General features: G+C 53.0%; 1 protein-coding gene across 1 annotated transcript; it reads right to left on the bottom strand.

The window, feature by feature from the left end:
- Window positions 1-654: 654 nt before the first annotated feature.
- L3MBTL1 (L3MBTL histone methyl-lysine binding protein 1) lies at window positions 655-27,770 on the bottom strand. Its single transcript, XM_059893060.1, has 22 exons — window positions 26,447-27,770; window positions 25,892-26,037; window positions 25,493-25,719; window positions 25,020-25,161; window positions 24,573-24,723; window positions 24,281-24,413; window positions 23,613-23,697; window positions 19,661-19,749; window positions 19,045-19,149; window positions 18,068-18,202; window position 17,840; window positions 17,637-17,728; window positions 16,041-16,192; window positions 15,352-15,428; window positions 14,416-14,501; window positions 14,120-14,230; window positions 13,283-13,397; window positions 12,394-12,493; window positions 11,883-12,220; window positions 8,098-8,255; window positions 7,613-7,675; window positions 655-3,447 (listed from the first exon to the last, which is right to left on the bottom strand). Exons 2-22 carry the CDS (start codon window positions 26,025-26,027, stop codon window positions 3,313-3,315), a joined length of 2,631 nt encoding a protein of 876 aa, XP_059749043.1. The 5' UTR covers window positions 26,028-26,037; window positions 26,447-27,770; the 3' UTR covers window positions 655-3,312.

Here is a 27,770-nt window from a genome sequence, read left to right as displayed (position 1 = left end):
CTCACCTTGACATTTCCCCATCCCTCAATTAGAGGTCATTTAAAAAAACTGGAGGGACTTCCCTGGTGTATACTGGATGAGAATCTGGCTGTCAGTGCAGGGTACATACACCAATCACTCGTCTGGGAGGATTCCACAAGCCGCAGAGCGACTAAATCCGCGAGCCACAACTACAGAAGCCCGTGCGCTCCAGGGCCCGTGGTCTGCAACAGGACGAGCCACTGCAACGAGAGCCCCACGCACCACAACTAGGGGTAGCCCCTGCTCGCTGCACCTAGAGAAAACCATGCACAGCAACGAAGACCCAGCACAGCAAAACAGAACAGAAAGCAAATAACAAAAAAAACCCAGAACACCTGGAGGCTTTATTGAATTTTCCACTCTTGACCGTTTATAAACTATCAAGGATCAGGTCATTTTCACACTATGCTCAGGGGTTCCCATTGTTTACATTATGTTGACTAATACAGCCATCTATCTTTATCCTGTTTCTTATCTTTTAAAATAGAATAAAAATCAGATGCTTTAGGATCTCTAACAGCTTATTATGTTACAATAAAGAATGCTTTATTCTCTCCATTGATGGAACGGTAATTCATTTTGTGCTTTCTGGATCTCTGACCATGAAAATAGAAAGACTCTGACAGCAAACCATCCTGGTCTTCAAGTTTATTTATGTTGTTTCAACACACTGACAAAATACACCACATTTTATTTGTAAATTTTCCTCTCAAGAGTGACTTTATCTTTAACCAGAAGATTCTCTTAAAGAACACGCACGCTTGCGTGCATGCATGAACACACACACACACACACACACACACACACACACACACAGGCACACTCTGACAAGGCAAGTACAAAAAAACATAACTCCACCAAAGTGCGTGTGAATGAAAGTGCAAACAGGCTTCATTTTCCAACTCTAGGATCATTCTCTCTGCTTCAGAAATTAAACAGAAAGCGTCTGGCTGTCCTAAGCCAGGGCAAGGGCTGGGAGAGGCTGCCAGGGCCAAAGTATGGTGGTTTTTTCTGCTGGAGAGCAGGTTGGAGGGCACAGGACAGGGGTGACAACTCCCTCCCTTCACCCCTCACTGTGTGCCCAGGTCATGGTGTAATGATTTCATTTGGCAAAGGGAGGGGGTGAAGAACCAGTGGGGTGGACAGAAGGCAGATTTCTTATCCCCTCCCCTTTTTTTTTTTTATGATTTGGTTTCTTTCCCGTTAAGACAGTGCTGAGGCTCAAAGTTCGGGGGCCTGGGGGCCCTTTTCTCCAAGGCCCCTGGTCCATCTTGTCTTTCCCGTAGACAAGGGTTAGGACAGTGGAGGGCAGACCCACGTGGCTCAGCCGTCCCAGCTGTGCTCCTTAGAAGTGGAGAGGCTCCACAGCATGGCTGTGTGTGCTTGCTGTCTTCTCACGCCAGAGTCAGCGAGCTCTCTCTGCAGTCTCATGGGGGAGCAGACGAGGCCATGGAGCTGGTGGGCTTCAGTGACACCCGAGCAACCAGGACAGAGAGGCTCAGACGGGCTCCTCCTTACTCCTGAGCAAGGAGACGCTTGTGCAACCTCGGTAAACCCAGCCCCCTGCCCAGGGCAGGGCCGGGCCAAGCCTTCCCGGGAAGGTGGTGTCTCTGAGGTCCGTCCACAGCCCCGTGGCAGTGCAGCAGGGGGCTGAACGGCTGCCCTGGTCCAGCTACCCGGGCCTCCGTGAGAAAGGGTCCTCTCTTGGGCCGAGGCAAGTAATCAACAGAGCTTTGGGTTTCCCAAAGATAAAGCTTCATATTTTCACAATAATAGCCCTTGACACTTTCCCACATCAAGCTTCATGTCTGCACCCTGACAAGCACATCTGAGAGTGTCCAACGCACATCTGCACGTATGCATCATGTGGCGGAGATGAGGGGTCCAGGGGAGGCCCCGGGCTCCACAAGAGCCTGGCGGTGGCACCTCACCTCCATGTGTGCGGCCTCTGCCCCCTGCCCCTGTAGGCTGGGAGGCAGGTTTGGCAGGGGCTCAGTGGAGCCACACTTCGACAGAAAGGTCAAAATCCCAGAGCCATGGCAGGTATCCGGCTGGCAATGCAAGACAGATGGAGGGTGGTAAGAGAAGCTTAAGGGACATGGAGAATTCAAAGCTAGAGGAATTCATCTTCTTCCCAAATCCCACTTTTTAAGAGTCTTCGTAAGACTTCCCAAAACCAAGACATCTAAGAGACAGGTTGAATGTGACGCCACGGGGGGGAGGTGCATGCCAGGCAGAGTGCATGCCAGGCAGACATTCCCATGGCAAAAGGCCTGGCAGGCATGGGGCCCTTACCTCCTGGGCAATACACTGGCTGAGACCCACGGCGGCAGGGAAGGATGCTCTGCTCTGCTTTGAGAGCCTCCACGTCTGCCGGCTACCCTGCAGGCCCATGGCCCGGGATTATCTGATGTACCCGGGGGCTGGCCTCGGCTACCTAGCTGGCCAGCCTGCCTCCTCTCCACAGTTGACGCAGGGTGTGTGTGGGAACATCTGGGGAACCTTAGCCTCTGCTGCAGAAGCCAAACAGGTTCTAACCACCCTCTGCTGGAAACAAGACAGGGCATGGGGGACACTCAAATACCAAGTGGTCCAGAACTGGGACCTGAAGAACATCCCAGAACTGGATGCTGAAGGCATCCTGGCTCAGAATCCCCACTTCTGGGCAAGAGACAGAAAGGCACCCACAGCCCTCAGTGGATGCTATGAAGACATACCTCTGGGAATGTCTGGGAAAACCAGACAGCAGAATGAGGGCAACAAAACCAGCAGACAGAAACAGGCGAGGTGCTGTTTTGAATAAATGTGTTTGTGGCAGGGTGGCTTCCTGGAAGGAGGAAAGGAGATGGTGGGGTCGGGGCGGGGGTGTGGGGGGGAAGCACAGAGAGATGCCGAAGAGAGAAGGGCCTCAGGCTGAAGGACTCCCGTTCTACCAGACTCTTTTTTAACTGCTGAGAGAAAGACCCTTTGGTGATGAAACAGGTCGCTGGAGAGGTGGGGCCGTCATTGGTGGGACACCTTCAACCTTCGCCATCAGTAACGCTCCAGTGGCCCGCTCACACCCTCACTGGTGTGCCTGGTAGTAGATGAGCTCCAGGACTCAGGGGGCTAGGACTCCATCCTCCCCAGGGCTCCTCTGCTCCCCTGTACCTTGCAGGAAGTGGCCCCGGAGAGAAGGACCACCCCGGTTAAGGGCCAGAGGGTGGGTGGGGGGGTCCACAGGTGGGATGGTAGGAACTCAAGTTGGGAAGGAAGCATCAGCTGCAGAGGGAGGGCCCAGCCCTGAGGCAGTCACTTTAAGGTGTCGTCGGCGTTTTTGAACATGAGAATGGCGTTATAGATCTTCAAGGCTGGGCCCAGCTTGACGCTCATGATCTTCACAATGTCCGCCTGTGTCAGCAAAAGGAAGGCCTCGCCGTCAATCATCTGAGGGGTCGAGGGAGGGAGGTGGAAAGCGGAGAGGGGAAGGAGGAGGGTTGGGGTGATGCGTGGGGGGTGGGAGGGAGAAAGAAGATGGGCGTGAAGGACAGGTGTGGGGAGGGGCGGCGGAAGGCGAGGAGAGGAAGGAAAAAGGAGAAAGGACAAGGAAGGGAGGGAGGAAAAAAGGAAGACAGCGATGGGGACAGAGAAGGAAAGAAAGACATCCACTGGCCTCCCCGTGTCCACACACACACAGTCTCTCTCTCTCTTCTGGTTGGCTGGTCTGGATTTCAGAGTGTATTTGCAAACCACTCTGCGTCCTCACTGACAGGGGCTTCTAAGAACCCATTGTTGCTGTCCTCATATAAACCCACGAGTCTATGAGAGTGCTGTGAATAGTAAACCAGCAGACACAGCGGGCAATCCCATGTGATGTAGGCTAAGCTCTACCTTGTTACCTGTGAGCTCTTTTTGAGAAGGAAGGGCAGGGTGGGGAAGGAAGAGGGGAAAAGAGAGAGAGATCTAACTTGAATCTAACCAAGCCTCTGCACCCGATGTCCAGTTTATAAGAAACACAGGGGAGAGTGGAATTAGTTAAATGACACCTCGAGGAAGCAATGAGACAAGTCTAGAAGTTCACATTCACCAAGACTGTTGTCAGTGTTGTGAAAAAAGAAACAAACAGAGGGCAACTATTCTAGAACAGAAGATATTTAAGAGACGTGATGATCTAGATCAACTGTGTGAACCTTGCTTGGGTCCTGGCTCAAAAATACCAACTGCAAAAGATATTCCAGGCACGAGCAGGGAAATCTGAATACAGCAGAATACAAGTGATATAAAGCAGCTATTGCCCATTTGTTCAGTGGGATGACAAGGTGGTGGTTATGCAGACAAAGACTTTAGTCTTTAAGAGATGCGTGCTGAAGGGCTCAGGGCTGAAAGGTCATGATGTCCACTCTTTACTTAAAGCTACTTCACCTAAAAATAGGTGAAGCAAATATGAAAGCGGTTGATAATTGTTAATTCTCTGGGACGAGGTTATAAGTAGAGACAGGGAAGGGGAAAATCTGTTAAGGAGGAGGGTAGGATTTGAAGAGAGCCAGAGAGGGAGGAAGGTGGGGCAAGGAGGGGGGATGGTGAGTACAAGGGCTTTGTCTCTTGGCAGGTGGGCTGGGCTGGGCTCGGGAGCCTCTGGGCAGGAGGGCCACAGGGCTCCTGGTCCGACCACTGGCTTGAAGAACTCCCTCTTCTGAGGCTAGGACCCCTTTATCAAAGAGGCACCATCCCTCCTACGGTTCTTCCCTAAACATCACGGCAAACACAACACGACTATGGTGTTCCTTATGAGCCCAGCACTCTTCTTAAACACTTGTGGTGCATTAACTGATTCAATAATCCTCACCACACTTCTCGGAAGCAGTACCAGTATTACCCCCATATTACAGATGAGGAAACTAAGGCAGAAAGACTAAGGAATCGGCCCTCTATCACGTTATGCTGGGCCAGGCACATACAGATATCAATAATTATTTGGTGAACAAATACCCAACAGCTACCATAAAGGGGACAAAGAGAGGACTGCGCAGACTTTCCCTAGGACCACCGGTGCTGATCACCAGACTGGATAGGCTACCCATCAGACCACTGATCTGAAATTGGAGCAGATCCAATTTCTCACTCAAGAAGCATTCCTCTAATGACTGGTCTGTCCCGACTAGAACGAATCCTGACTTATGTCCCACAAAGCATCAGTTCAGCCAGAGAAAGCCCATTCCTTGGAGCAGCATCCTCCTTGGGGATGACAGATGATGTAGACCAGACCCCGGAGAAGGCAACCCTCAGACCTTGCAGAAGTCCCCGTCTACCCTGGGTAGACTCTACTGGATGCCAGTGGGCTACCAGCACACTGTTCCCCCTTTGGCATTGCTTTTTTGCATCACAGATCATGCTGAACCGAAATACACAGCAGATGCTCAAGGGAGAGACAACTCCTCCTAAAAAGCAGAGAAAGCCCGAGGACCAAACTCCGGAGTGATTGGAGTTAAGTGGCTGGCTAAGCCTCTTAACTCAAAGAGCATTGATTTACAACCTGTCATCACCCAAAGGAAGATCTCTAGTGGGTGATACATCTTCTGCTCTGTCTCACTAAACACGTGCAGAGAAGACTTGGTGGAAGATAGAAGGCTTAGTACAAGTTGTCTAAGGATGGGAAGCCTTATTAATATTAGACATGACAAAATTCAAGCTTTAAAATAATGAGACTATGAAACCAGCAAGAGATCATTTAATAGGGATACATAAAGTTTTACATTAAGGCTAATACAAAAAAGAAAACCCTCCAGCAGTACAAGTAACACACTGGAAGATTTGGTTAGACTATAGTCGACAATTGACAGAAGGGGCAACCTGGGGGCTTTCATGAATTCCAAGCTGGTATGACGTGGCTATAATAAAGCTCGTGCGAACTATTGCCAACAAAAATATAGGGTTCAAATCTGGACAAGAAGAAAACTACCCAAATGTCCATTAACAGGAGAACTGTGGGATATTCATAAAACAGAGCACTGCTCGGGATAAAAAGGAGCTGACTACTAGCTACACATAATGTGGATGAACCTCCAAAACATTCCACTGAAGAGACAAATGCAAAAGAGTATATGTTGTATGATTCCATTAACATGAAGTTCAAGAACAGGTAAAACTAATCTATGGAGCTAGAAATCAGAACAGCGGTTGTCTATGAGAGCTGACAACAGGGGTCAAGAAAGAACTTTCTGGTATGATGGATGTTTCATATCGTGATTGACATATTGGGTTCAGGGTGTATACATTTCACAAAACCTGTAGAATCATAGCTTTGAGAAGTATAATTACATATGTGTGTGTACATTTCACTCCACGCATATTTCACCTCCATTAAAAAAACCTAGGTGTCGGCTCATCAGGTGTAACCACTCTCTTGGGGACCACTCTCATGGGGGATGCTGATAATGGGGCGGGGGTACACGGGAACTCTGCACCTTCCTCTCAATTTTGCTGTGGACCTAAAACTGCTCTGAAAACATATAAAGTCTTTTTAAAAACAAAAGGAAAGACCACCCAGAGGATCAGCAGCCCAGTGCGTTCTATGTTGATCAGAGGGTATCTGAAACACAGGGCACAGCTCTGAACACACACAGTCCAAGAAGAAAATCACGAACCAAGAAGGCAAGCACTCAGATGGAGAGGAGTTCGGGAGGGCCACCGCCCAAGGGTCGATGAAGAAACTGGCCGTGCTGGCCCTGGATAAAGAGATGCTTCCTGGGAAAGAGGAGACTTCTTTCTCTCCGGCACCTCACCTGGAAGCGGCATCTTTGGGGAGCTGAGACTATACTCTCTTAGGTGGAGGAGGTACGTGTAGTCTTTGGAAGGAATTCCTAAATAAACTCAAAAGGTCTCTTCCGATTTCAAACTACAAATTAGGAGAGTCATGATAAAGCTCTTTGTTGAAGGACAACTACACAGTGAAAGCCAGAACCACCACTGACCGAGCCCTCCCTATCTCGGGCCTGTGGCCGTATACAGACACTAGTGACGTAGTCACACTTGCCGTTCTGGTACCAGGACCCACTCACCAATTCCAGTGCTCGCGTGGCCCTGCAAGGTAGTCATCATTATACCCATCTTCTCTCTATTTTACAGATGAGGAGACGCAGACTCAAAAGACCTCTAACCGGCAGAACCAGGGTTCACACCCACCTGCCCACGAAGCTAGTGGTCTTTCACCTACAACTCACTGCTTCTCATCTTTGGTAAGCTTTTGGGTCTTAATTTTAAGTGTGTGTTAGCATCCTTGCAGTAAATAGCGATAGTCGTGTCAGTCAAAATACATTTTAATTGGCTGCCATTAGAGAAGCTAAGTTTGCACAGAGAGCAAAGGAGTGAATGGAATCGTGTTTCTGGGACAGTTTCTCTTCCCGCTGACAGTCTGAACACAGAGGGTTGGGTTCCCAAGCTAGGCTGTGGTCATCCGTACCAGATTTTCCCCAAAGACGTGGGTCACTGTGACTGGAACCCCCTGACCTCAGGTGGGACAACAGAGGCCCTCCCCAGCTGGAGGCAGTGCTCACGCCCTGCCATCTCAAGGACCATGATGCTGCTCGGTCCCCACCCTGCACCGAGCACCCACCTCATCCTTGAAGAGCCGCGCTTGGTCCTCACAACCTGTCAGGGTCTGAACGAAGCCGAAGACCTTGGAAACCAAAGGAGACGTGTTGCCAAGGGCATGGGGCTCTGGAGAGGAGGGAGGAGGTGGCCCTGCCTGGCGTTGGTGCCTCCTGGGCTCTGACAATGTAATTTTTCTTAGCAGCCCCAGAGGATCCTGACTCTCTGTGCTGCTGGGGGCCCAAGGTGAGGCCCCTTGCTCCCAAGGCCTTGGGCTGAGCCGGTCTCTCCTGCCGGATTAGAGGCACGCCCCTCTCCCCATCCCCAGGACAGGCCTATCAAAGGGTGCTCAGGCAGCCCCACTGGGCAGCTGGGAGAGGCTGTGGAGGGATGATGAGTCAGGAGTGGTATGGGGCTCCACCTGATGGGGCCCTTTCCTGAGCCCTCCTGCCAGGGTGCAGTGAGGGCAAAGGAGGGGCAGAGGAAGAGGGACGGGTCCCTGCCCCTCACCTCATCGATGGTCCACTTGGCGACTGCTGAGGCCGAGATGCCCGCCACACCGGGAAGGAGCTTGCAGTGCTGCTCCCAGCACACGGACAGCGACCGGTCAGGGTGGGCTGACAGGGCCGACATGAAGAGGGACTGGTGTGTGACATCAGCGGTCAGTGCTGCAAGGCAGAGGCAGAGGCTGGTGGCCAGGGCCAAGGACCAACCTGCCTCCCTCCAAAGCCCGCTCGTCCCCAGGCCACCTGGGAGACTGGCTGGCAGAGGACGCCGGACCGTGGCCCCTTTCAGACAGCCCTGCAGAGCCAAGGGGGTGAGGCAGATCCCCCAACTCCTCACCGAGCACTTGGCCCTGATGTTACAGACCGTGTAGGAAAACCCCACCCTCCCCCGAGGCTGTGGCAGCTGGGCCCCGCAAGGATGCTCTTTTCTCCTGGAGCTGCAGCAGCATCCTGGAAACAGCACTCTCTGGAGACCCTGCATCCACATGGCCCCTGATATCCAGGCCACCTCAGTGTGCTGTGTGCTCAGTCGCTTCAGTTGTGTCCGACTCTGTGATCCTACGGCCTGGAACCCGCAAGGCTCCTCTGTCCATGGGATTCTCCAGGGAAGTATACTGGAGTGGGTTGCCGTACCCTCAGCCTGGACATCAAATGCCCATCCTGTTTGCTCTTCGTTTGCTAAGTCCTTTTGGGCCCTGACTGTTGCAGCCTCAGGGGGATTCTGTTTGAGGTGCAGTCAGACTTCCCAGGGGACTTCCCTGGCGGTCCAGTGGCTAAGACGCCACATTTCCATGAGAGGAGGCATAGGTTTGATCCCTGGTCAGGGCACTAAGATCCCCGCATGCCGTGGCGGGGTGGTGGCGGTGGTGGGGAGAACCAGCCTGCCCTGTCTGAAGTGAACCCCCCAGCCGATGCCACTGCTTTAAGTTTCTCTCCTCCTCCTACGTCCCCAGCCGAGTCTGGTTCATTCCCTGCATGCCTGCCCCCCGCCTACTCTGGCACCTCCAGGATGATCCCTGATCCACTCGCCCATTCCCACTGCCTGCCCCTCTGCTTCATCTGCTCCTGGAACCCCTGGCTCCCAACCTCCAGCCTCCAAGCGGCTCGACCTTTTGGTGAGCAACCCTACTCTACCTGGCTTCCTCCTCGGCCGGGCTTGGCAGCTGTGTACTTGCACTTCGTCTACTTCTGGGGCCTCTGGCAAACCTGGCTTCTGCCTACCTAACCTGCCTTGGCTGGCCTTTGGCCACGTGGCCACTGTCCCAGGGGGCTTGCCTGCTTCTGCCCAGAGTCCAAGAGAGCCGGCTCTATCCTATTCACTTGGTGCTAATTCCAGACTCTCGAGCACGCGGCCCCCCGCTGCCCTCTTCTCCAAGGCCCACCCTGCTCATCACCGTGTCCTTCCGTCCCTCCCCTTCACTTCAGACTTTTGCCCTGACTCCTTGGACCTCACAATCCTCCTCAGAGCCTCTGGGATCCTGGTTCCAGCCTCACTGATGGTTCTTCTCTAACTGCCCGCCTGCTGTCTGTCTGCTCATTGGCCCAAACCCAGGCTCCCACCCACACCCTGAAGAGCCCCAGCCTTCAGGACAACCCCAGAGCTTGCAACCGCTGCACAGCCCAGTCAGCCCTTGCAGAGGACCCGTTTAGGGTACAGCCTGGATCTCCCGTGACAGCTGCTGCTGCCGGCACTTGGCCTCCTGTCCCCGCAGTGTCCCTCTTCAAGGTCCACTATCTGGTGCTCCACGTATCCTGGCGAGGAGTCTGGGGGCTGAGCTCCTTATCTTTCTTCCCCAGAGCATAGGACAGAAGCATTTGTAGGCAGCCCGCAGTATCTTATCTAACTGCAAAATATCTAGTGTGTGTGTGTGTGTGTGTGTGTGTGTGTGTGTGTGTTAGTTGCTCAGTCTTATCTGACTTTCTGAGACCTTATGGACTATAGCCCGCCAGACCTCTAGTCCATGGGATTTTCCAGGCAAGAATACTGGAGTGGGTTGCGTTCCTTTTTCCAGGGATTGAACTTGGGTCTCCTGCATTGCAGGCATATTCTTTACCATTTGAACCACCAGGGTGGTATCTTATCTAACTGCTAAACATCTATTATAGCTCCTCTTTTTTTTTTTCTTTTGCTTAACAACAGAAATGTGTTTCTCATACTAGAAACTGAAAGTCATCAAGGCACCAGCATACTGGGTATGTAGTGAAGGCCTACTTCCTGACCCCCAGGCTGCCATCTCCTCAATGTGTCCTCACATGGCAGAAGGGGCAAGGGGTCTCTTAGGAGGGCACTAATCCCATTCATGAGGAGTCCATCCTCATGACCTAATCACCTCCCAAAGGCCCCACTCCAAATAGGATGAGGATGAAGTTTCAACATATGCGTTTGGGGGGTTACAAACATTTAGTTGAGAGCATTATTATTAGAAGTTAGCAACTCTGTGCTGAATAGGCACTGTGGAAACGTGAGGGCAGGGAAGAGGGGGAACGCAGTATAATAGAAACCACAAATTGGACTTGGAATCAGTTCCTTACTAACTTGTTTTTTTAATGCTGGGCACCTCACTTAACATGGGCCTCAGTTTCCCAACTTGAAAACGAACTGATTGAGGGGATTTCTCTGGTGGTCCAGTGGTTAAGACTCTGAGCTCTCAATGCAGGAGGCCCGAGTTCGATTCCTGGTCAGGGAACTAGATCCCACATGCCACAACTAAGAGTTCACATGCTGCCACTAAGACCCGGTGCAGCCAAATAAATTTTAAAAAGAAATAAAAAGAAGATGAAGCGGTGTGTAAGGAAATCACAGTGGTTCCTCGTTCTTTCCAAGAACTGACACTCACAGGTCCTGGAGGGCCCCATGAGCACCATGAGCACAGCCAAGTCCTGAGCTCTCCAGGCAGGCAGCTTTCCCCAGGGAGCTGTTTTCCAGCAGATCCACACTGAGGAGGCCTACCCTCGGATGCGTGAGAAGGAACAAAATCCAGAGGGACCAGTGTCCCCTCTTCGAGAGCCAGCCAGCTGATGGAACAGGGAAGCCCTGCCCAGAGGTCAAAGGCCTGGGCACTGTCCCTTGCCCTGTCCCTGAAGTGTCTCAGGACTCGGGTGAGTCCTTCCCAGTCTAATCCGGAACACAGCCTTGTCCATGGAAAGACTTCCCAAGTTCTCAGGATAATTCTGGAATGAACACAGCAGGCAAGCGCCCTCTGGCAGTCAGAACACGGCCTTACAATGGAAGCTGACCAGGTGTACAACATCTATGTTGCAGACCGCTTGTGAGCGTCAGCGAGACGGTAAAGATAAAGCGGCTGAAGCGGTGCTTGGCCTACAGCAGGTGCTTGGCAGTGCAGTAGCCACTATTTTTTCAGGTAACTGACACCTGAAAGGCAGGTACTATTCATGTTTTCAAGTGAGAAAACTGAAGCTCAGAGCTGTGACTTGCTCAAGGTCACACAGCTAGAAAGTAATGGCCATGACTTCCCTCCCGGGAAGCCAAGACTGAGAAAAGCAGAGCTGGGGCATCATCCCGCCTCACAGAGGGTGACCAGGAGCCCAGAGAGGCTCTGCATCTTGCCAGCAGACTCACAGCAAGGCCTGAGGTAGAAAGGGGCTAGCATCTGAGGCCGTTCAAGGCCCCATGCTGTGTCTCGGCACTGCTCTCTGTCTCCAAGTATTGCGACACCTGCCCCCCAGCCTCTCCCACTCTGTGTCCCCCTGGTGACTCCTCCCACCAATAGCTAAGCTGTCACAGTGAACACGGTGGAGGACACAGGGAACAAATAACCCAGGACTCACTCGGAAAACCTTCCTGTGGGATCTTCCGGTACTTTGGAGGGCGCCCGATCCTGGAGAGAGAGGAGCCGGGCCCATGGCAGGGACTCAGCGCCTGCTCTGGCCTCGGAGGACTTGAGGCTCCGCACCCTTGCCCTCCGCACCGGCCGTGATGGCGAGGCTTCTTCCTTAGGGAGAAGCCCGAGAGGTTCCTCTTACGGGCTGAGGCCTCTGTGTCCGACAGCTCTGCCTTCAGCCGACTCTGGTTCCTCTCGGCCAGGGGGCAACCCGAGAGGCAGTGGTGAGCTGTGAACTTGCCGGTGACGTGGCCAGAGCCATCACAACCAGGAGTGGGGCACTTCCTGAAAAAGAAGAAGGTTTGAGATGAAGCTGCTTGGTCCCACTTGGCTCTTCCCAAGCCTGGCTCCACTGGGAGAGCAGACGGGTGGGCCCTGGTTGGCCACCCATGGTGGGTACAAGACAGACCCCCTCTGAGCAGTGCCTGAGGGTCCCTGAGCGGGAGCCCTTCACTCACCGGTGGTGAAAGCTGTACTTGGAGGTCCTGGTGTGTGGCAGACTCCGATAGCTGAGAGGGGGACAGCCCGTGGGGGAGGCAGCACTGGGCTCTCTGGATTCTGGAGGAGCAGGCAGAAAAGGGTCAGCATGGGGTCTGGGGGGTGGAGGTGGGCCTGGGGGAAGGGACATGGAAGGTAGGGAAGGTCAGCACTAGGAACCAGTTCCCAGGTACAGGGGCCATGAGCCAGGCTGGGACGCCACTTCCTGCGAATGGACATCAGTCCCTCACGGGGGAATGGGGGCTTGCCTCTCATATACACTGTGGAAACCTGTAGGCCATACCCTCTGTTTCTGGAAAGAAGAGCACCCTCGATCACCTTGGGGCTGGTGTGGACACAGCTGCACCCAGAAGCTACATCAGCCAGATTCATGTTATTCTCGTTTCTCAGTTTCAACCCCAAGACTTTGGGGACTATTTTTTTAGTCTCTGTCTATGCTTGGAGAACAGTTGAGAAGGATCCATGCCCCGTATGAAACAGATGCGGGTGACCTCCAAGCCCTGCCGGCAGCGGGGAGCAGGATCTGATGCAGGGAGCCACGATGCCTTAGCAAGCACTGCGCATGCTCTGCGTGGCTCTGCTGGACGCTGAGAAGACTCCTCAGGGCACAACTACCTCCGAAGCATCTGCTCCCAAGTGAGCTTGGCCCTTCACACCTCCAGGTCCCCCACCCAGCAACTGAGGAGGCCAGAAGCACTGCTCAGTGTGACAGAGACCCTCCCCAGGGTGGGGAGGATGAGGGATCCCAGAGTTTACTGTGGGCATACTATAGAAGGGAGGTGGTGCCAGAGCTCGGGGGCAGGGTCAGACATCAGGAGGAAAGGGTCAGAGTGCCCCAGGGGTACACACGGAGAGGAGGTTGCAGGGGATGTCCCGTCTTGGAGCACCAGCCTGCCGGGTGGATGTCAGGGTGGTCAGCATCAATCCAGAAGTCATAGGTGTGACTCCAGCCATCAAAGTGGAGCTGGGGAGGAAAGAAAGGCCCGGGAGGTCAGGTGTTCCTCATGGAGCCCAGCTAGGCCGGGAGGTCCTCCAGGCCCCAGGAGGCTCTCCCCATCCCTGGGGCCTGTCAGAAGCAAGATCCTGAATTGGAAGAACAAAGGAGCCAACCTCACAATAATCCATCTCGACCACCACACTTCCCAAGGGTTCCACCTATGAAGTTACTGGCATGCATGCATGCCAAGTTGCTTCAGTCATGTCCAACTCTTTGGGACCCCATGAACTGCAGCCTACCAACCGGGCTTCTCTGTCTATGGGGATTCTTCAGGCAAGAATACTGGAGTGGGTTGCCATGCCCTCCTCCAGAGGATCTTCCCGATCCAGGGATAGAACCCGTGTCTCCTGTGGCTCCTGCACTGCAAGTGAATTCTTTACTGCTGAGCTACCAGGGAAGCCCTGAAGTTACTGGCATCTCCCATCAGTCCTTGGGTAGGACAAGGATTCATGGGCCCATCTGATAGGCTCAGAGAAGGGACGGGATCTGTCCCGACTCACAAAGGTTAAGTCGCAGATGAGACCTGACTGAGACCCAAGATCTTCCGCCTCAAGTTTAGAGCTCCCTTCCCTGCAACATGCAGCTTCCCTGCAGTCTGGCTCATGCCATGCCCTTGACCTCAGCCCCGTCTACGGAAGTCCTGCCCCATCGGCCTGTCCACTCCCCCAGCCCGAGGGGCCCAGAGCCACCTTTATCCGATGATCCTCCACATCCTCCACGCTGGCCACACGAATTAGGGCTGGGTTCCTGCGGTCCACGGCTTCCAGCTTCATGTTGACCAGGAAGCTGTGTGGGGGTCGCTACAGGGGGAGAGTGGTCTTCAGGCTAAGGCCCTGCTCAGCAGAGCTGAGGCCCCAAGAGGGATGCCCAGGTGTTGTGCTTGGGGAAACCGTGGCCAAAGTGGGAGGCCGGGGCCCTGTCCTGCCTGACCGAGGGCTCCACACTTCCCTGAACTCAGCTCTGAGGGCAGAGAAAGCCAACTCACCACCTTGAAGGCCCAGGCAGGCACAGCAGAGGCACCAGTTTCTTCCAGATATTTCTCCCAACAGAAGCTGTCAGGGTCTGGGTAGTCTGGAGGAGAGGATGAGGGCAATGTCTAGGCCGGGTGTAGCGGGGAGCTCCTCCCCTCCAAGCAGGGCCAGGGGTGTGGAAAGGACAGAAGCCCGTGGACAGAAATCCCCGTGTCACAGCCTGCTCCTTGCAGGGGGCTCCTGAAGGGGAGGGGTGCCAGGCAGAAGCAAGCAATTTAGTTGGTTATCTGGGAACCCCGGTTCCCAGTCCTCTCCTTGGCTCTGTTGCCTCGCTCCAGCCCCAGTCCCATCTGAACCCCTAATGTATGTTCTGAGTGCTAAGTCGCTTCAGTCATGTCCAGCTCTTTGCGATCCTATGGACTGAAGCCCATCAGGCTTCTCTGCCCATGGAATTCTCCAGGCAAGAATACTGGAGTGGGTTGCTATGCCTTCCTCCAGGTGATCGTCCTGACCCAGGAAGCAAACCTGCATCTCTGACGTCTCCTGTACTGGCAGGCGGGTTCTTTATCACTAGTGCCAGTGTAACACCACTGACAGGGAAGGATACACTTTCTTCACTCTGGATTCCTGTTCCCTTACTGACAGGGCTCAGCTAACTTTCGTTTTGGTTTTTTTTTGGCTGTGAGATCTTAGTTCCCTGACCAGGGATCGAACCCATGTCCTCGGCAGTGAAAGGGCAGAGTCCTAACCCCTGGACCAGGAATTTCCTTTCAGCCTCAACAGAGTCAGGGTTTAACAGTACTCTCCTAAGATCAAAGGGTTCTCAGCTCTCAGGCAAAGAAGCTAAGGCTCCAGGCTACACGTGTGCCCTTGGCCTGCCCTTAGAGACCCAGCTAATGAGGTACTGGTAAGGACTGGGGAGAGAGGGGTGGCTCAGGCTGCAGGGTCACCTTGTGGAGGGGTGAGGGGCTTTCCTTGCTTCTGGCACCAGCCCACCGGGTGGATGTAGGGGCTGCTGGAATCACACCTGAAACCCAAGAATTCTTCACTGTCTCAGGTGAGACTTCGAGGCCTGGAGCCCGCTGTCCTGTGACATCACGGCGACAGGGCCCACCCTCATGTTACTTCTGAGGGAGAGTCAGACTGGTGACTGGTGAGGGAGTCAGAAAATTCCAACAGTAACTAAAAACTCTAATACCGCCTTAATATCTCAGAGAAAGTCATGGGTCACGGAGTCTGCTTGTTTTAACCTCGGTATTTTTAGATGAAACATTTAATTGTCATAATTACTAAATGATGCAGATCCGGGTCCCCAACCTCCGGGATCTAATGCCTGGTGATCCGAGGTGGGGCTGATGTAATAAGAACAGAAATAAACCGCACAATAAATGGACTGTGCTTGAATCATCCCCGAACCACGCCCTCACCCCCGGTCCTTGAAAACACTGTTTTCCACGAAACTGGTCCCTGGTGCCAAAGAGGCTGGGCCCCTGTAGATGAGATCTACAGGGCAGTCGATTGTCCCCTGAGCAATACGAATATCAGGGCTGAGCTGGGCTGCCTGGCGCATCCCATGCCCACCGTCCCTCCCCTGCCCCTGTCCCTGCCCCCTGGGGCCAAGTCTGGGCCCTCCCACTACCAGTAGTCGTAAGTGTCATCCCAGTTGTCAAAGTGCACCAGGAAGCGGCTGTCCACCACGTCGGTCACGCTGGCCACGCAGACAAGCGACGGGTTCATGCGGTCCACAGCTTCCAGCTTCATGCCCACCTGGAAGCCCAGGGGTGGGGGACTCTGGGGGCAAGAAGAGGGGCTGCCATGGCCAGGCCCAGGCTGGCTTGTGCTGGCCCAGGACCCACTGGCAAAGGAAGAGGAATAGGTTCCCTGGGGGTTGTGTTTCTGCTGGGTGGGCACGGGCAGGGAGGGTGGGAGAAAGAGGCTGAGGAAGAGGGTCTCTCCAGGGAAGAATCATACCCGCCAGCCCTGAGCCCTCAGGCACTTCTGGCCTCCGAGGGATGCTCAGAGGAAGCCTCACTGTGGAAGTGTCACTGACAGGAGGCCACTCACTCACCCTAAGAGCCTGCCAGGCTGAGCACAAGCCTCCCCTCCCCAGACAAGCCCGGCCCAGCTTGAGCTGAGGGAGCTGGGTCCACCACGGGGTGGCGGGGAAAGACGAGCTGACATGTGAGGCAGGCGGTGGGGAGAGGGGGCAGGGAGGCACCTGCCATGTGTCGGACATAAGCTCCAAAAGCCATCACCTCCCTCAGTCTTTACAACAACCCTAGGAAGATGGGTATCATCGTCTCCATTTTTGTAAGTTAAGTGACTTGCCCAGGACCACAAAGCTGGTCAATGGTGGGGCCGGGACTTGAACAGTTTGACTTAAAATCTGCATCCCTTGTCACAAGAGCTGGTAGAAGCCCACCAGTCACCTGTAAGTATGCTCTCTGGGGCAGGAGCAGGGTAGGTGGTACCTGTCCATGCCTGAACAATATGGGGCAGTCCCTGGCCCACGGGGACCCGGGACTTTCCAGATGGTAACATGTTTACCGGGCTTCCCTGGTGGCTCAGTGGTAAAAGAATCCACCTGCCAATGCAGGAGACACAGAAGACTCAGGTTCTATTCCTGGGTCAGGACGGTCCTCTGGAGAAAGAAATGGCAACCCACCCCAGTATTCTTGCCTGGGAAATCCCACGGACATAGGAACCTGGTGGGCTACAGTCTATGCAGTCGCAAAGAGTCAGACATGACTTAGCGACAACAATAACTTGTTTACTGGGAGTTCCCTAGATCTCTCAGGCCTCTGGTTTGGGATTAGGAGATGCTTTAATTGTGGAATAAAGTTGCCAGTGGCCTCAAACAGAAAGAAGGACAAGAGGTGAAAGCTGGGACCACATGGGAGAGCTTCAATGTTGGTCAAAAGGATGGAAAAAGCTGCTCCCAGAATAAAGGTTTGGACCTGACGACAAGAATTACAGGGAAACCCAAGCAAGAAAGGAGGACACCTCAGTGCCCAGGCTCAGAGGTGATGTGTGGAGGAGAGGATTTCAGCAGTAGGGAAGAGGGGGGAAACTGGAGGAAACCCAAAACTTCTTTCCTCTCTGGCCCTGGAATTGCTCAGGGAGCCCCTCCCGTTCGATGAGGACCAGAACCGAGCTGAGAGCACCCGTAGGTAAGCGCTCGTCCGCTGACTCAGATACCCTGGCCGGCTGCAGTGACTGTCCTGGGGGCACTCACGTGGCTCTGGCTCACAAACAGGTGCTTGGGGGCAGCCTGGGCTCTTGTGCTGCGCAGGTACTGGCTCCAGCTGAACTCCTCCTCCTTGTAACCTAGGCCCCTCGGGGGGGACGAACAGAGCGCCGTGCAGACAGAGGCTGGGCTGTGGCGAGGGCACCCCACACGGAAGCAGCAGAATCAGGCAGGCCTGAGGACCCCACAACCCTCAGGAACCTGCCCAGGGACCCCCCTGCCAAAGCAGGACGCAGCCTGGGTGGACTTCTCTCAAAGGGCAAGGGCAGAGCAGAAGCTCTAAGGCCGAGTCATAGCAGGATGGGACGCAGAAAGGCTGGTTGTACAATGGGAACAGGGAAGCGGGGAACCACAGGGAAGGAGTCAGGGAGGGTCTGGGGGCTCACTGCCTCACTGGGACCAACCCAGCCAGGCCTTACCTTTGGGGGCTGCAGCTTGTGCCCCGTCTTCTCGAACCAGCCAGCCGGATGAATGTCAGGGGAATTGGCATTGATCCAGAAGTCATGGCACTCGGAATACCCATCAAAGTGCAGACGTAGGCGGTAGCCACACACCTGACCCCATAAGGGGGAAGCACAGGGACTCCGATGCCAGCAGACACCCTGTTTCCCTTCCCTCACCACTCCTCATCCAGCCTGGTAGTCTCAGGGGTCTGCTACTAGAAGGTTACCCCCTTCACCCCTCCTGACTCCTAGGTTTCCCTGCATCCTGAACTTTGCCATACACCCTCCCATCCTACAAGGAGCACAGCTCATGTGCTAATGAGCCCTGAGCTCTGGGCACAAGACAGGAGATTCTAAGACAACCTCTGGCCGCTTTGAGCCCTGGACAGATCCCAAAGGCACTGACCAAAGCTCAAGGCCCCCAAGGACCCTTCCTTCTGCTACCTTCTCTCGCTGCTCAGACCTCAGCCTGCTAATGGCAGTTCCATGAACACAGTGCCCTTGAACGTGCTGTTCCACGGCCCAGTGCCTTTTTCTCACTTTGCTTCTTGTGCCTGGGACATCCTACTCACCTCTCGAGACTCAGCAATGGAGGCTCTTCCCCTCTGAAGCCGTTCCTGCCCCTTCAGTGCCCCCCTGCATACAACTGTCATCACCCCGAGGGGTATCACTGTTTATCTGGCTGATGCCCACACAACTGTGAGCTCCTAAGAGGATAAGGACCTTGTTGGACTCATGCCACCATCCCTGCCCTTGGGAGTGCTGCTCCTCAGTAAACTCACCATCTCAACCCTTCTCCTGCTTTTTGTTTGTATTTTAGTTTTCCTCATATTCTGCCTCAACCCCCTATTAGGTTGGGGGCTGTCTGAATCCAGGCCCTCCGTGCCGTTGGCTGACTCCTTCAGTCCATCCCGAGGGGAGTCACCAGGATGGGGGTGCCAGCCTCAGCTCACCTCGGCCACAGTGAGGATGAAGTACATGCTCGGGTGCTGAGGGTCGATGCCTTCCAACTTCATGCCCAGTCTGAAGCCATTCTTGTTATGAGTGACTGTCTGGTACTGTTAATGCACAGATGGGAGAGGATCCAGCTCCCCTCTGGCCATTATCCTAGCCTAGTGGGCTGGGGGCGAAGAAACTACCATAGGGGCCCACCTGCTTAGCACTACCAAAGAGGTAACTTATTTGGGGAACTTTAGTGCAGGGATCCAAAGCAGGATAGACTAGCCTCCAGCTCCCTTGAAAAGTGGACTTCAGGGCTCCGTCTTACCCAAGTCAGTGTGTAGAATTAAGTAAAAGGCAACAGAATTCAAAAGTCTGCAGGCCCAGTGATGGGTAAGCCTGGGTCTCACCTCCTGTTTCTTCCCACCCAGGAAGTCCCTTATAGTGAGCCCAGGAAGTCCCTTATAGTGACCCTTATAGTAGAAAAGGTCTCTAATCAGTCTGTCCCCCTTCCACCCTGCCAGTCCTTTGAGGGATGTCAGACACAGAAAGCAGCAGAAGGCCTGAGTTTGGAGGTGAGTCCCTGGACTGGGAGACAAGCTCTTTATAACACAGAAGTATCCAACTCACATCCTGGAAGAGGCTGATGGGGGCAGCGATGGCCTTCTGCTCCTCAAGGTAGGATTCCCACGACCAGCCTGGTTTCTTCTCCTCTGAGGCTGTGGGGAGGAGACAGACAGGCTAACCCTTCAGGTGGTGGTTGGTGGTTTACTCGCTAAGTCCTATCCTGACTCTTGCAACCTCATGGACTGCAGCCCACCAGGCTCCTTTGTCCCTGGAATTCTCCAGGCAAGAAAACTGGAGTGGGTTGCCATTTCCTCCTCCAGGGGATCTTCCCGACCCGGGGATCAAACCCACGTCTCCTGCATTGCAGGCAGATTCTTTACCAATAGAGCCACCAGGAAAGTCCTAAGCTACTTCTTAAATACGACCTTCCTCAGTTCCCCCAACCCAACTCTACCTTGACCTCCAAAACAAACCTCTGCCTATGATCACATGCTTCCCTCTGATTCCACTCAGCCATGAGGGTGCCAGACACACAGGGCCCAGGCGAGACTCAGTCTCAGGTGAGGCTGCACCAAATTCTGCCTGCCCTGCCTGGCCCTCACCCCTAGGCCATTGTCAGCAAAGGCACTCTGGATTATAGGCCCACTAACAGAGGTTACAAAGTCTCAGCCACAGAGGGCCAGAGCTGTGTGACAAGTCCTGAACCAGAGGACTGAATCACAGCACCACCTAAGCTCACTGGGAAAGAAGAGGAAAAACAGAAACGAAGAGAGGAAAACATGCAAGGAGGAAGAACAGAAGAGACCACACAGAGGGTTTCCCTGGTGGCGGAGCGGTTAAGAATCCACCTGCCAATGCAGGGGACACAGGTTAGATTCCTGATCTGGGGAGATTCCACACATCCCAGAGCAACTGAGCCTGTGGGCCACAACTACTGAAGCCTATACTCTCTAGAGTCAGAAAGCTGCAATTACTGAAGTCTTAGTGCCCAGAGCCTGTGCTCTGAAACAAGAAACCACCGCAGTGAGAAGCCCAGGCACTGCAAAGAAGGGTAGCCCCTGCTCGCAGCAACCAAAGAAAGCCAACAGACCCAGCACAGCCAAAAAACCACCTCAATGAGCTATAACTTCATACCCACTAGGATGGTTATAATAAAAAAGACAGAGGGACTTCTCTGGTGGTCCAGTGGCTAAGACTCCGTGGTCCCAATGCAGGGCACCTGGGTTCGATCCCTGGACAGGGAATTAGATCCCATATGCTGCAATTAAAAGTCAGGACAACTAAATAAATCCTTTTTAAAAATAAAAAAGACAAATTTTATTTATAACAAGCCTTGGTGAGAATGTGGATAAACTGGAACTTTCATACGCTACTGGTGGGAATATACGGTGGTTTGGCCACTTTGGAAAACATTCTAGCAGTTCCTTAAGAGGCTAAACATACGGTTACCATAGCACCCAGCAATTCCACTCCTATGTACATACCCAAGAGAAATGAACACTTATGGCCAGACAAAATTTGTGCACAGATGCTCATATCAGCATTATTCATAACAGCCCCAAAGTGGAAAAGAACACACATACCCATCAGTTGATAAAGTGTGATATTTCCTACAATGGAATATTACTCAGCAATAAAAATGGATGACATACTGATACATGGTACAACACGGATGAACTATGAAAACACTGTGCTAACTGCAAGAAGCCAGCCACCAAGGACCACATGCTATATGATCTCATTTATATGAAATGTCTAAAACAGGCGGATCCATGTATACAGAAAGTAGATTGGTGGTTGACTAAGGCTGGAGGGGAATTCGCGCTTTGGGCAGAATGTCAGTTAATAGATACAGGGTTTCTTTTTGGAGTGATGAAAATGTTCTAAAATTGATTGTGGTTATGTTTATACATTTCCATGAATAGACCACAAACCACTGAATTGTATACCTCAAATGAGTAGATTGCATGTTTTGTGAATTATAACTCAATAAAGCCATTAGAAAGCTATTTCTTACAAAAATATGTATAAAGCATTAACTGTAGAAAAAAATGGATACGTTAGACACAGATTCTCTGCACACGTAGGACACATGAGCAGCCCTGACATGCCCACTCCTACTCCCAGATTCTTCTGCTAAAAGGTCCCCAAAATGAGTGGAGAAAGATTTTAGCCATAAAAGCTAACTTCTGTGTACTGACAAGGTTTCTTCCCTTGAAAAAAGGCAGAAAGGAGAAAATGTCCAGGAACTAATGCCACACAGTAATGTTCACAGTTGAGATGGTGAAACGTACAAATCAAAAGATAACTTCAACCTGGTCAACAGGACCCAGCAGAAAAAAATGCTAGTTTAAGAAAGTACATTCTTAAGAAAGACAGAGCAGTGGAGCCAATATATCTATATATCTATAGTTGCTGCTGCTGCTGCTAAGTCGCTTCAGTCGTGTCCGACTCTGTGCGACCCCATAGACGGCAGCCCACCAGGCTCCCCTGTCCCTGGGGTTCTCCAGGCAAGAACACTGGAGTGGGTTGCCCTTTCCTTCTCCAATGCATGAAAGTGAAAAGTGAAAGTGAAGTCACTCAGTTGTGTCCGACCCTCAGCGACCCCATGGACTGCAGCCTACCAGGCTCCTCCGTCCATGGGATTTTCCAGGCAAGAGTACTGGAGTGGGGTGCCATTGCCTTCTCTGAATCTATAATTAGATATATATAATATAGTTAGATATATTAACTCCTGCCTCTATTTAAGACTTAAGAGGACATAAACCAGAATTTTCCTGGTGGTCCAGTGACTAAGACTCCATGCTCCCAAAGCAGGGGGCCCAGGTTTGATCCCTGAGGAGGGAACTAGATCCCACATGCCTTAACTAAGAATTCACATGCCTCGACTAAAGAGCCCACATGCCACAATGAATATCAAAGATCCTTCGTGCCACAGCGAAGACCTGGTACAGCCAATTAATTAATTAAAAGAGGACAAAAACTAATGAGAGCTAAGACTTTGGCTTCTGATGTGACAGCCTTGGGTGAGAAAGAGAGCCATGAGAATATGGTTTGGCTAAGATAGGCAGAATATAGACTACTATAGTGTTTGATGCCTTGGACACAGATCAGGTTCCTCTGACTGGCAATGGGTTCATCAAGGGAGAAAGATGTCCTAAAACTGACCTCACTCTCTGGCTCTCTAAGAAACAGGAAAGACAGTGACTCATGCAACAAGCCATAGTCCAAAAGGAAACACCAGTTCAGTTCAGTTCAGTCGCTCAGTCGTGTCCGACTCTTTGCGACCCCACGAATCACAGCACGCCAGGCCTCCCTGTCCATTACCATCTCCCGGAGTTCACTCAACATACAACTCATTTATTCATCCACTGAACAAACATTTATTGAGAGTGTACTCCACACCAGCCTCTGGGCTAAGGACCAGGGATATAATGACTAGTAGAAGAGATTCAGTTTTGAGGAAGGCAGAGAGACATTGCTACACAGTCTCTGGGTGATTGTGTGATAAACTCTACTTGGCTCCAATTGGCTGCTGTCATGGAAAGTGGAGATGGTAATGCAGAAGGTCTGAGGGCCACAGCTCGCTAATAATGATCTTTGTTCCATTTTTCTTAAAACCAAAGGATTAGAATGGAGGCCCAAATAGCAAGGTCAGACCAGTGACCAGTATGGACTTGCCCACACCACCACAGGGAAGCATACCATGTGGTGCCATTAAAGTCTGCTCAAGTCTTTGGATATTATGAGGCCTACTCACAACTGGCTGCTGCTGCTGCTGCTAAGTCGCTGGATAGTAGAGGATAAACAAACACATGATATTAGCCTCAAGAAGATACATATACCATGGCACAAACCAAAACCACACTCTGTCACACACGCACACATACATGCTAACTTAGGGTCATCTATTTACGTACAATACACCCTCACAATGGTAACCTGCACTCCCAGCTTCACACCTCCAAAGGCATATACACATGGTTCATGAATATATATACACAGGCCATCGTACCAGGCTGGCTGCTGTTCCATTCGTCACTTTCTAGGGTGTTAGTGGTAGGTTGTCCCTCTGGATCCTTTCCTTCTTCTTGCTTCTCCTGTAGAGGACAACAGATCCCAGCTTCCTGTCTTTATGAGTTGGCGTGAAGCCCCTATCTCTATTCCTGACCCAGGCCTAGCTCTCTGGCCACACGGTGTTCTGCTCCCAGTGGGTGGATATTCTTCTAGGCTACCAGCAGGAACACAGCTCTGGCAGACAACCCTTTACCACATGGGCACAGTCTCATACCCTCTAGTTTACACAGCCTGATTACAGTTCTCACTCCCAGGTGGGGAAACTGAGGACACGAATACCTGCCCTGTGCTCCATGGCCTCCAGCCCAGAGATGGGGCCCCAGTGAGGAATCTTTCCATCTGCCTGCAGACCTACTTGGGTGCTGGTTCATGTCAAAGTGACAGCCCTGCTATTAGACTGAGGTGGGGGCTCTAGAAAAACAGGAAAGTTGTTTGTTTATTTCCCTGAAACCAAGTACAGGATCTGACTCCAGACAGGACCCAAAAATACAATGAGTGAGTTATTATGTGTCTTCTGTGGCCCAGCCCCACCATCTGGATTAATGGAGGGAGTGGTGAGAACTGAGGTACAACCTCCCCCTGCCCTCCCAGTTGTCCGCTTCCTACCATGGCCTCTGGCTCAGATTCGTTCTCGGATGGGCTCTGATATTCCCTGTGCTTCCTCTTCTTCACGGGTTTGAGGAGCTCAGAAGCGCTGGTGCAGTTGTTCTGGCCTGAGGAGTTCTCCACTATGACTGACCTGAGGGACAGACAGCCTGAGGGAAGGAACCACCCACCCTGCACCATCCACCTCCCCTCAAAGATCGGAACAGGAGCGGGGCCTTGGGGCCGGAGAAGCCCCAAAGGGGCTTCAGGGCCGGAAAGGCAAAGAAGTGGGGCTTAATTCCCTCCGGCTTACCGCTCCTGGAAGCGCTGAGGGCAGCCATCATTGGAGGAACTAGGATCTGGACCAGCGCCTTGCTGAGGCCCACAAGCCTGGCACGGGCAGGTGCCATCATCCTCTGGTGGGTCTTGAGGCGGACCTTCCGGAGGGTCCTGGGGGAGGTCCGCTGGGGGAGACCAAGGCACCTCAGGCCGCCCACCCAACACGTCCACACTCAGGCTCCGCCCACCTCGGAGCCCACACTGGGCCTCCACCTCGGTCCCATTCCCCACTTCCCCCACTGGACAGCCCTGTCTCCCTCGCCAGAGCCTTCTCCGCCCCCAGACCAACCCGCCGGTGGGGGCACACCCGCCGGGACCCGGGCCACGCCCCCTAGGGCCACGCCTCTGGCTTCGGCTGCCCTGCGAGTTCGGGGCTCTCCCAGCCTCCGCAGGGGCCCAGCTCCGGGCCTGGGGCTCCTACCCGGCTGTTGGGGGTCCGCGCCGCCACCCCCCGCCGGGGCCTCGCCATCTTCGTACTCGGCCACGCCTTCCCGCCGTAGCTCTGGGCTTGGGGGTTGCTCTGCTCCCACCATGTTCGGCGGCGCGTACTCGCTTATCCGGAACTGTACCGTGGAAGGGTCAGAGGGGCACGACTCCTGGCCCTTGACCCACCCCCAGTCAGCATGGTCCCCCCTCCCGCCGCCTCACTGCAAGCCACGCCTCCAAGGCTCATTCACCGTAAGACAGGCCCTAGAACCCCCCCGCAACTGTCTCGTCTTGGGAGCCCAGCACTTCAAGCCCCGCCCCCAGAGTCCCTCACCTCAAGCCCCGCCCCCAGAACCCTCCCCCTCGGCCAGCTTCCCCACCTTCCGCCTCTGGCCCCGCCTCCGGGCCCTCAGGCCCCGCCCCACAGCGGCGGCTCGCTGGATCCCGCCAATCCCCACAGTTACTGACCCGCAGGCCACTCCCCGAAGGCGGGGCTGCGGCCTCGGTCCACTCCAAGAGCCGCACCGTGCTGGCGCTGGGGCTGGCCGCCGGCCCGGTGCTCAGCTGCGGCAGAACTGTGGCTGTGACAGGTACGCTGCCGGCCGCTCGCTCCGGGGTGCCCACGTGGATCGGCTCCCGCGGAAAGCAGGACACATCCAGGGCACTGCTGGGCAGACCCAGGGCGGCCGAGCTGGCTGCGAACAGATACAGGGACAGATACGACACAGGTGAGCCTGACGACCCTGCTCCAACACTGCCATGCAAGTGCGGAAGCAGGTGAAAAATATCGTCTCCTCCCCAGGACCCACATCTGCTTGGGCATGGATGTGGATTCTCCTGTTCCCCTAGACCCCTGGCTTGGCCCACCTGGAATGATAAAGGCAGCAGTGGGCAGGTGAGAACCGGAGCCTGGACTATCTCTGGCCACCAGGTGCACGCTGACCTCCCCTGTGGAGGGTCCCTTCAGTGTCCTCAGCATCTCCATTTCAGCATGCCCCTCCATCCTGGTAGGCCTACAAATGGAACACAGCCCCCAAGGGGATCAGGCGGGTAGGGGGCCTCCATGAGGAGGAGTTGTCCACCCTCAGAGAAAAGCCTCAGCCATGAGGGGAGTAAGGTATTTTAGGAGCCCAGCATAAAGTTTGGCTCCTGGCTCTATCCAGGTCACCCAGGTGAGAGCTCTGGCCAGACCTTGCACCTCCCCCCGTCCCTGTAAGATGGGCATGTGTGAAGATGCTTTGTAAACTGCTGTGCAAACTCTAGGGAGTCTCAGAGAGTGTGTCTCGGGCCAAGGTTCTGTCTGGTCAGCTATCTCATGGCACAGCCCAGGCCAAGTCCAAATTCCCCTCTTTTTCAACCTCCACCTCCACCCCCAGTAGAATCACTCCCTTCTCCCTCTGGGGATTCAGAACCCTCAAGTACCAGATTCTCCTTCACTCATAAGGTCATTTTCCTGGGAGATGATCTTTCCTGATGGTGCTCTTTTATGCCTCCTGCCCACTACTTCCTCCAATCCCAAGCAAAGAGTGGGCACTCAAACATCTGTTGAGGGGACTTCTCTGGTGGCCCAGTGGTTAGGATTCCAAGTTTCCACTGCAGGGGGCACAGGTTTGATCCTTGGTTGGGGGAACTAAGATCCCACATGCAAAAAAAAAAAAACAAAAACAAGCAAAGAAACATACACATACAAAAACAAAATAAAAAACATAAACACCCTATAATCTGAAGAGCAAATAAGTAATGTATGAAAATGCAGGCAGTGCAAGATTTTGCTTTAATAAAGCAAAGGGAGTAGAGACATTTAATAAAGGGTCAAACATGTAAATATATGGGAAAAAGACCTAGTGACATAACAAATATGCTTAATACCTATCATTTACTTAACTCCTTAAATGTGCCGGCACGCAGCAGGTGCTGTGTTGGATTTCACTAATTTGAACTTGTTAATAAAAAGCAGTATAGGGAATTCCCTGTGCTTCCACTGCTGGTGACTCGTGTTCGATCCCTGGTTGAGGAACTAAGATTCTACAAGCCGTGAGGCATAGCCAGAAAAAAAAAGCAGTGTATGAGTAAGTGATATTTGGTTGCTTTAAGGTGTCAGCAGGGCTTGACAATGGCTTCTGGCATAAAGGAAAGAACAGAGATGTAGGCTTAAATTAGACTTAAGTCAGTTTGAATTTCAGATCCCACCCCCGGCCTTAAATGTCTGTGATTCTAAGTAACTTTCTTTCCTTGAGCCTCAGTCTCCTCATGTGTAAAATGAAGGGGATAATGGTATTTATCTCAAAGCGCTCTGATGAAGATTAAATGGAAAAAATATGTAAAGTCTTGATACTAGCAGGCCTTCAACAAAAAACAACTCACTCCCTCTGAACAGAGATTTTGAGGAGCTTGGCAGCTCCACTAAAAATGGGAAAATCAGCTTGTAGTGGTTGCTGTCTTTCCCAAGCTCCACTCCTCTCTCCTCCTGTTCTTGTGCACTGATATATCTTCCAGCTTTTCCTCCCTAAAATACACAGGACACCCCATATAGTATATCAGATCAGATCAGATCAGATCAGTCGCTCAGTCGTGTCCGACTCTTTGAGACCCCATGAATCGCAGCATGCCAGGCCTCCCTGGCCATCACCAACTCCCAGAGTTCACTCAAACTCACGTCCATTGAGTCAGTGATGCCATCCAGCCATCTCATCCTCTGTTGTCCCCTTCTCCTCTTGCCCCCAATCCCTCCCAGCATCAGAGTCTT

This window comes from Bos taurus, chromosome 13 (assembly GCF_002263795.3).
Source record: "Bos taurus isolate L1 Dominette 01449 registration number 42190680 breed Hereford chromosome 13, ARS-UCD2.0, whole genome shotgun sequence".
In the NCBI taxonomy this organism is placed as follows: Eukaryota; Metazoa; Chordata; class Mammalia; order Artiodactyla; family Bovidae; genus Bos; species Bos taurus.
This window is presented reverse-complemented; position numbering and strand designations above follow the sequence as displayed.

Coding starts and splice junctions, on each gene's coding strand:
- L3MBTL1 (XM_059893060.1), bottom strand. CDS start 26,027: ATGGAGGGGCATGCTGAAATGGAGATGCTGAGGACACTGAAGGGACCC. Junction 19,750..23,612: donor ATGGAACAGCAGCCAGCCTG/GTACGATGGCCT, acceptor TCCTCCCCACAG/CCTCAGAGGAGAAGAAACCA. Junction 12,221..12,393: donor AAGTACAGCTTTCACCACCG/GTGAGTGAAGGG, acceptor CTTCTTTTTCAG/GAAGTGCCCCACTCCTGGTT.